Source organism: Netta rufina, assembly GCF_964035555.1.
Source record: "Netta rufina genome assembly, chromosome: 1".
Classification (NCBI taxonomy): domain Eukaryota; kingdom Metazoa; phylum Chordata; class Aves; order Anseriformes; family Anatidae; genus Netta; species Netta rufina.
The window spans coordinates 163,953,301-163,962,699 of NC_140123.1; the positions used below are offsets into that span (position 1 = coordinate 163,953,301).

At 54.6% G+C, this 9,399-nt stretch overlaps 1 protein-coding gene across 1 annotated transcript; it reads left to right on the forward strand.

The window, feature by feature from the left end:
- Positions 1-3,087: 3,087 nt before the first annotated feature.
- LOC311221946 (suppressor of cytokine signaling 1-like) lies at positions 3,088-6,971 on the forward strand (the record flags this gene model as incomplete). Its single annotated transcript, XM_084305973.1, has 2 exons — positions 3,088-3,160; positions 6,237-6,971. Exon 2 carries the CDS (start codon positions 6,303-6,305, stop codon positions 6,969-6,971), a length of 669 nt encoding a protein of 222 aa, XP_084162099.1. The 5' UTR covers positions 3,088-3,160; positions 6,237-6,302.
- Between the last annotated feature and the right edge of the window lie 2,428 nt (positions 6,972-9,399).

Consider the following 9,399-nt stretch of genomic DNA (forward strand, 5'->3'; position numbering starts at 1 on the left):
GCCCTTGTGAGGCTTCTACCTCTCTGAGGTGTCCTCCCCAGGCTGTCCTCACAGCCAGGCAGCCCCTGCTGCCCCTGCAGGTCAGCACGCTCTGACACTTTAAGCCTTCCTAAATAACTTCTCAAATGACTGAAGTATTTTTCTTTTTTTTCCACTTTTGACTCTCAGGACTCATTTCTTTATTTTGTGTATTGAAAATTCCCCATTATAAAACTTGGTGTTGTGGTGTGTTTGTGCTCCGTGACCCTCGCCCCTTCTAATGAAAGCATAATCACTGATTCCTGGTCTGTCACATCAGCTAGAGCCAGGAGGTTTTAAGGCAAAGGGAGCATCCCTTCGCTGTACCTGTGTGCCCTGGTGTGTACGGGTTAAGCACCTACGACTTTTCTCTCAAATCCATGATACCGAGCCAGTTTTCCCTGCAGATGCTGCTTATTTCCTGGAGTTAGCCTCTTCCATGAATTCCTTTCCTACTGAATGCGATGTGGCTGTGGTCATTGTGGGAACCACCAACAGCTGCTGTGTTTTGGGATGTACATGTTCAGGCAGGGCACTGGAACAACCCAAACCAGTCCATTCAGCCGAGGAAGGTCAGAATGGGGGATGCAAACCCATGCCATTGACCCAGGTACGGAGAGAGGAGCTGCCACTGGTGGATGCTGGACTCCTGGCCTCCCTCCCAGCCCCTCTTTCCCTGTCCCTGTCACCCTCTGTGCTCTGCCAGAGCCCCCGTGCCTCCTGCTCTCCCTGCTCCCCCTCCTCATCTCTCCTCTCCCGGCTGCTCCCCATCTCCTCATTTTGGCACCCGGGCACCAAACAGCACCGCCGGGCTGACCAGAGGTGAGCAGCGACAGCTCCCTGTCCTTCAGCCTCAGCAGGAGAGCCCGAGCAGCAGCGATGAAGCCAGGCAGTAACCCGTAACGATTTCCTGTTTCTAACAATTTATATTTTTAAACTCTTTTCCGCAAGTTTCAGGGGGGAAAAATGCCTCAGGCTCCTGAACCTGAAGTCGGTAGTCCCATGTAAGCCAGCTGGTAGGGGTGGTTGTGTTACTTGCTACACAGCAGCAGCCTTACAGCTCAGGGAAGTGGTGCTGTTGCTCCGAAATGGCAGGATTACAGCTTCATGCAGCGCCAGGCCTGCGTGGAAAGGGCTGTTTCATTTGGAAGCAGTTGTTCTGGATTTGCAGAGTGGCTCAAAGGTGAGAGGAAAGGACCCTGAAGCAGGTTTTCTCTTCCAGCTTTTTTGATCAGGCTAGCAGAAGCAATAAGCTTTCCCTATAAACTGCCACCTTCATATTTTTTGAAGCATGTTATGTGGAAACCAAACGTGCTCGCAGACTTCCTTGCTTTGAAGAATACTGGGAGCACATCAAACTATCCTGTGGGTTTTCTTCTGGGTAAAAAAAAAACCTTGTAGCCTGTATCAGCAAAATGATCACGTTAAAGCAGAAAGCACGTCACAGAAAAGTGCAGTAAGAAACGCAGCAACTGAAGGTGAGAGCCATGAGAAGGTGGAATTACTCGTGGGTTCTGAAGTGTGCTCTCCAGCACCAGAATTAAGAAGGGGGGTTGATAAGGACGGTCCTTTCGCAAGAGCTCTCGAAGCCGGTTCCCAAAACCCGCGTGCAGAGCTCTCCCCTACACCTCTTCTGCGTGGAAACAGGAAATGTCACAGCGTGTGCTGCTGCCTCGTGCAGGACAGCAAGCTGACAGGGTTTTGTTTTTTTTTTTTTTTTTTTATATTGCATCCTTGTTCAACGCTGGTCATGTAGGGAAACACGGTTTGGGTTTGGTACGTGCACGCGTGTGTCACGTTTGTTTTTTTCCACATATTCCCTTGTGCCAGACGTGTTATCAGCCTCACACCAAGCTCTATTTATAGCCGTGGCAGAAAAGACAGCGGGATCTGCGGCGTCTCCTCAGCCCGCTGTGTGCTGGAGGAGCTGCCTGCGACCAACGCCAGCCCTATTCACGGGGCTGTGCCACGTTCCTCGCTGAAATGTGGTCCTCCGTGCTGGTCCTCTGTGCTCATGGGCATGTGCTTGTCCCCGTGCTTCTCCCACCTGCCCCTTCCCCTCCATCGATAGATGGGGTGGGGGCCTGCAAGCGGGAGGTCTCTGCTCGGGCTCTGCTGCCCGAAGCAGGGATGCTGCTGCGAGGACCCGCTGGGTGTCCCTGTGAAAGCTTTTCTGAATTATCCCCGCTGCCTGCAGGCTGCAGGATTGATAACAGGGAGGTGCCGAGGCCAGACAGAGAGGGTAATGTAGTCACGGGGCAGAGCTGCAGTTCTGCTAGCTGCAAGTCAGCGTGCTCGTGGGGTGCGTGCCCAGCCTGGGCTTGGCTGGGGCGATGCGGAGAAGTGATGTTAACTGATGGAGCTTGGGTAAAAGTGGGGCCTTGAAGGGACTGCCTCTGAAAGGCATGCAGAAGGCTGGGTTTGTTTTTGCCACTTGCTGACAGATCCGCTGCCAGGCAGGTGGTTGCACAAGGGGTGCGCTGCTGCTCCACCAGGTCAGCAGGTTTGGGTTTCTATCCACAGGGTGAGAAGAAAAAGCCTGGATTGCTGGGGAAGCCGAGCAGAAGAGCAGGAGCCAGATTGGGCTGGTTGCTGTTCAGATAACTCCCCAGCAAACGGCCACGTGCATGCTTTCAGATAAGGCAGTCTAAATGTTGTGCCTTGTGCTGAGTGCAAGCTTGAGTTTGCTGTTCCAAATCCTGAAGCGTATTCCTGTTGCCACCATCCCTTAACATCTGGTTTTTATGGTTCCTGCTTCCTGCAGATGATGGCAACGTTAAGGTCTTTGCATTTGTCCTTAGGGCATCTGTGAGCTGTGTGGAAGCTATTCAGGTCATGGCTTTGGGAGCAGCAATAACAACAGCGATCCCTTGCTATCTGAGTGCAGGCTTCCACAGCCTCACGGGCTGAGGAGGCTGAGGCAGACCAATCGCCTCCAGATTTGTCACGTTTCAGACCCACGTTACGGCCAGCTAACGGGCTCAGTCACCACTTTGGACATCTCTTTCTTCCTGAAGGATGGATCCACACTGGAGGAAAGCTCCGCAAAAGCAGCGAAGCGCTGCGTCGGCGCTCCCGACGTTGGACCGCTTCCAGGCCTGACCTCCAGCTGCTCACCCCTATGGATGGCAAATTGAGAGAGGTAAGCCCTTCGAGCGCCCTGAAGGCAGAGTGCCAGCATGGATCCTAAAGTGTGTGAAGGGATCCTAACGTGTGTGAAGCCGCCGCTGAGCGTGCCAGCTGTACCCAGCCCCAGGGCGCTCTCTCCCTGCACGACACCCGCTGCCTCGCCTGGGTAGGGAGCGCGGAGGAGAGCGCGGTGCTCCGTGTCAAGAGCACTTGTTTTGAAAAGCTCTTGAGCTTGCATTAAAGCAGAAGGTCTGGGGAAACTTAGCCGGGCTTTCAGTCAGCGGGACGCCGGCTTTTGGGGGATGTTGTGTTGGCTGTAAGCACTGTTCTTGCGGTAGGGAGGCTGTAATGTTTGGGTGTGGGGTTTTTTTGGGGGCTTTTTAGCAGCGGGGGGAAAAAGCAAATCTGGGCTTAGCAAATCAGAAGCAGAACTAATTATGCACGTGTGTTTCATTATGCCCCAGGGTTGGCTTATCTCTGCTCCAAAGAGTCCACCTAGCCTCCTTCACCTGGGAGGCCACATACACACCGTGCACGTTAACCCATTAGAAGTGAACCTTTAAGGTGACACCATGAAGTACTGCCAGAGGGCTAACTAATGCCACGCTGCCGGCCACCCAGCCATCTGTTGGAAATGGGTCACTGAAGCTAAACAAATTCACGCTGAGGACCTGACCCACATGTAGATCTCAGACCAAGTGAGCAAGCTGTGAGGGTGCTATTTTTGCATTTACTTTGAATTCGAAACGATGACACAGTCTCGGTTCTTAGTCAGCCAGACTTCTAGTAGCAGTGGATTTTTCTTAAAGGACTTGGGAGAGTGACTCAAGGTTGAAAACTGGGACAAACAGTTGTTGTTGTTGGGTGTTTTTTTTGTTGTTTTGTTTTGTCAAACAGCATCTGCAGCCTTAAACAAATTATCTATTTATTTGTTGTTTTTAAAGCTAGCCTGGAAATGCAAGACAGCTGCTTGCTTCTGTTTTCCTGTTTGGATTTGGTTTCCAACCTAGGCCCAGGAGATTGGCAAAACTTTAGGTTGGACCCAAGAGAGCTCGCAGTTCAGGAGGAGTGGTTGCTGGTGGGAGCGAGTCTCCCGGGTCCCATCGCAGCTGTAGCTGAAGCCCTGAAGGCCCTTAGTGGGAGTATGACCTTTTTTCCCCTGTAATAACTAATGTTGAAGGGCTCTACAGCTTCCTTACCCAGTGGGGAGGAAAAGGAAAGGGACCGAGTTGCTGCAGCTTCTCGTGGTGTTGAGTTTTCGCTGGTGATAGATTGCCCTGAACGCTGCACGTGTCGCCTGTGTTTACTTGTGTGCAGCTCACTAAATCAGCTTCCCCCAAGATTTATCCTGACTTGCTGAACCGTCTGAGCAGCTTTCAACCGCTGCTCTTTTTTTTTTTTTAATGGAAAAGAAAAAACCCAGCTTGATTAACTCCTTCCTACCCCTCCCACCTTCCTCAGAGTGGAATTTCCCTCCCACGGCGACACGTCGCTAAAGGGCAGCATTCAGAGCAGCCAGGGATGTCGTGGCCTGCACCTCACAGGACCAGAAACTGACTGTATGTGCCACCAGAGAGGCTTCCCGGTGTTTATGGCTCCCTGTCCTGACGGTGACATTATTGATACCACCGCTGAGTATTGCAAGAGATGTGAGGGGAGGTGCCTCCTCTCCAAAAATACCGTGCCAGAACAGCGCGAGGGGAAGGCACCCTGTCCGGATGGCACGAGGCTTTTAAATAGCGGCTGAAAGGTGTGAGATAAGGGGAGCTGAGCCTAGCCCAGAGCTTTCCCTCGCGATCTTTCCCTTGGTGCTCCCCTGGGTCTGCGGCAGGGGGCTCAGGAGATGGGGCCGCAGGCTGCGTGTCGGCATCGGTCCTGCTCCCGGCACGGCAGCACTGTCAGCGAGTGTGCCTGGGTTAATGGAGTGTGTCAGGGGGCTGAGGGCAGGGCTTGGCGGTGAGCTACTGACTTGTCAGGCCTGGGGAAGTGGTATGTAACAGCTCAGCTTCTCACACAGAATGAGCCTCTGGCTCGGGGCTGTGGTTTTTATGTTTATGCATATATATATATATATATATATATTTATATGCGCACACACACACACACACACACATGTATTTTTTTAATAATTGAAATGACTTGGATGGATGGCTGATGGCAACAGTGGGAGCAGGGATCTGCTTTTCTAAAGCCAGACAGCCTGGTGACAACACGAGGTGCAGACGGAGCGGGAGACGAGCAGGGCCGTGACAGTGAGGGAGGGAGGGCACTTGGCTGAAGGCAGCACAGGAGCAGAGGGTGGTGGCTGCGAGAGGGCAGCGGCGTCTGCGGGCTCTGGGAGATGTCCCTCCGGCACAGGCAGAAGTCACGGGCTGGAAGGCCCGGAGCAGAATCGTTCCTCGGAAATCAGCAGGGCCTGGTGTCAGCGTAAGTGGTCTCGCTCGTGGCAGCCCCGAAGCTGATGGCGAAGCATTTCGTGCAGGGCGCTTGATCCGAGGGCTTTGCTTCCTCCTGGCATGCTGGATGGGAGTGTCCAGGGACAAGGGAGAAGTTCCTGGGGTTTGGTGGGAAGGGCTCGTTCCCATCTGCTGCTGTGTCTGGGTCCTGTGGTCTGTCTGTCCTTCTGTCAGAGGAGGGGTTGGGCAGGCAGGAAAGACACCTTCCCACTTCTCGCTGAGTGCCAAAGTGAAAGATACCCTCCTGCCTCGGGAATTTATTCCATTGTCATTTGGGGTCTCATTTCCTCTTGCCACTCTGAAAAGCCCCTAAACATCCAGCAGAGGGAAATCTCCGAGATCTGCTAGATTCGAGCCAACCTGTTAAAGGATGTGCCGGGGAGCCCCTAGCTGTGAATCCTATAAACCCAGTGCAGCAAGGTGGGGCCTTGCTCTGGCTGGGGATCCTGCTGGAGCCCCTCCTGCTCTTATTTCCTTGGTTGTCCCTCCAGCTGTGGGTTAGTGGCACACCGTGGCTCCCTGCGGTGCTCCTTGGTGCTCTCGCTGCTGTCTTTCCTCCCCGTGAAGTCCCTGTCTCCACTTGCCCAGCGAGAGGGCGTGGAGGGTTGGCCTCATTCTGCTTCTCTCCTGCAGGCTGGACGCGAAGGAGGAAGGATGGTCACGGCAGCGTCTTCCCAGGATCCATGGGCTCTTTGAGAGATGATCAGAGGGAGGCCAGATGATCTGCACAACACGCACGCCACTGTTTCTCGTCCGCAAAGGCAGCATCGGAGCGTCCTCCCCAGCCCCGCGCCGCCCGGCTTGCCCGATCGCTTCCGGATGTTTCGCAGCTGCGAGTGGGAGGTCCTGGAGCGGTCCCTCAACATCCTCCAGGCCAGCGACTTCTACTGGGGTCCCCTGTCCGTGGGGGAGGCCCACGCCAAGCTCCAGCGGGAGCCCGTCGGCACCTACTTGGTGCGGGACAGCTCGCAGGGCAACTGCTTGTTCAGCCTGAGCGTGCGGATGCCCACGGGGCCCGTCAGCCTCCGCATCTCTTTCCAGGAGGGCTATTTCCGCCTGAAGAACTGGTTTTCGGACTGCGTGGTCCGGCTGCTGGAGCTGGTGGTGGCGGGGACCCGCAACAACCCCTTGCACTTTGATGAGATGGGGGGAACCCCCCTGGTCTTCTCGGAGCCCCTGTGCCGGAGCCGCCGAGCGGTGCCCACGCTTCGAGAACTGTGCCGCCGGCGCCTGCCTGCTGGCGCTGCTGCCGCGGGGGACACCACAGGGACGTGCCCGCAGGAGGTGGTGGCGTCACCCCCGGGCAGGAGACAGGGGTCAGAGCAAAGTGTTGGCTCCAGTCCCTCCGCAGCTGGGGCTGGGAGATGATGGCGGGCCTGTGGGAGGCGAAGGGACACGCCTGCCGCCTGGCCGTGCCGGCGGGGCCGGGGTAGCTGCTCGGAGAGGCAGGGGAGGGCAGGTGCCCCAACCTGTTGGCCATAAGAGCTGTGTCCCTGGAGGTGCACAGCACGTGTGGCCTTCCCTGCAATGGCTGGGGTAAAGCCAGAGCGGGAGAGCAGTGGCTTCCACCCCCCGGGTCCTGCTCTTTGCTCCAGTCGTGCCTTATAAGCTTGAGAGCGGGGCGAGCTGCCTGTCCCCCCAGGTCAGCCCCGCTGCCCCAAAGTGCCTGAGCTAGTCTGTGCTAAGCATGTGCCCTCGTGCAGCGATATGGCTGGGACTGGTCCCACAGCACTGCGGCCTGGGCACGGCCCTGTGCTGCACGGAGAGCCACAAGGGCAGGAGCGCGCCCTGCTCCTCGCCGTACAAACAGACGTTAGCACTTGCACCTGGGGAGAACTGCTGCAGCTCTTTACAGTACGTGCAGCTTCTCTGCCTTTTGCCTCGCTTTATTTGAACAGGTTTTTGGGAGTGCAGATGGGTTTATACTACGGGCAGTGCGTTCCAGCGGAGGCGGTCCCGGTCCAGAGAGCCTGGGCTGCTCTGCGAGGGTGAGAACAGATCAATCCTGTGCCCTTCCTTACGCTCATCTGATAGTATGCTGCTGCCATCTATGGACTGTACAAAGATGTTTTGGTTTTGTCTCAAAAAAATGGCAAAGAATTTTTATACAACTTTTTAAATGTTAATAAACATGTTTTTGTACTTCTTTTTAAAAGCTAATGAATACATAACAGTATTTTCATTCCCTTGCAGCATTGGAGACACGGGTAGTTTAGTGCAGAGATACATGGTAATCAAACAAACTGAACGAGTGAGTTTCTTACCAAGACCAAAAGCAGTACATAAATGAATGGTCTTAGGTGGGAACAATAAACTTAGTTCACCTTACAGTGCAATAAATAAAGAATTTTATAAACATAACTCACTTCCTGAATAGACGGAGATAAGGCTTTCAGAAGTATTATTTGTATTATTTAAAAATTCTACTGAGTGTTTGAAGGAAGCACAGCATTGATGAGCTGTGACTGATGAGGGTGGCTACAAATGAGAGGGATAGAAAAGGGCTTAAATAGGCCTAAGAAAAAACAGTGTTGTGGTTCTTTTCAAGGGTGCAGGTGGGTATGATGTCCTCAAAATAAGTGACTAAAACCAGCTTTGTGAAAGGAGGTTGGTGTGCCTGGATACTATAAAATGTGACACCTGAGTCAGATCAGAGAGCAGCCAGCAGTGCATTGTACACGCAGGCTGCTCAGCTCATGCTGGCTTTCCCCTTCAGACCTGCACGGAGTGAAAAAGCCAAATGTGGAGAGCTGGGGCTCTGAATTTGCTCTCTTAGCTTCAGATATCTTGTCTGAGGAACCACTGTGTGTAGCCTGTTATCATTGCTGGGTCTGTTTGAGAGCAGATTGGGCTGCAATGCCCTGCACCAGGGCAAGGGTGCCCTGTGCTGCTCCAGACAGCAGCAGCCGGGGGCTGGGGTTTGACCCACCTGGAGCCCTGCTCGGATAAACCCCCTTGCCCAGGGTCACCGCTGTGTCCACCTCCTGGAGCAGCCCTGTCTGAGCACTGCAACCCAGGCAGCAGGCAGCAGGCTGAGCCTACAGGGTGCCTGGCAGCAAAGGCAAGCAGCAGCCTGGGCTGTTCCAACAGGAGCATGGCCAGTAGGTGAGGGGAGTGATCATCTCCCTGTACTGGCTGCTCTTTAGGCCCCATTTAGAATATTGCATCCAGTTTGGGAGCTCTGTGATGCAACCAAAAAAATGGGGTGAGATCAGGGGTACAACCCCAGGGTGCTCCAGGGGTTGGAGCACTTACCCCATGAGGAGAGGCTGTGCGAGCTGGGCTTGTTGAACCTGGAGAGGAGATGCCTTCAGGGGGACCTAACAGCAACCTGTCTGTGCCTACAAGGAGGTCAGCAAGGAGCCAGGCTCACCACAGCGTGGTGGGAAATGGGATGTGGTGGGAACAAGTCCAGACTGGGTAGGAGGAGACCCCTGGGGGGTCCAGCTGGTTGCTCAGAGAGGTTGTGCAGTCTCCACGCTTGGAAGTTTTCAAGACCCAACTGGGTGAAGCCTTGAGCAGCGTGGTGTCACCTCAGAGCTGGCCATGCCATGGATGGAGACCTCCTGGGGTCCTTTTGGGGGCCATACATATGCTCTTGGTGCTGTTCCCTGCCATGCGTTTGGCTGGGTCTTGGGCACCATCCTGTCGCTCAACCCAAGGTGCCGCTATGGATGAGCACATTGTGGCTCCTGTGCCCACCCTGTGGCATCTCAGGTGGTTTTGGACACCTGCCTTGGCCCTCGGGGGAAGCCCTAGCTGGGTCAGCTCTGCGTGCTGCCCTCCCTCACTAGGA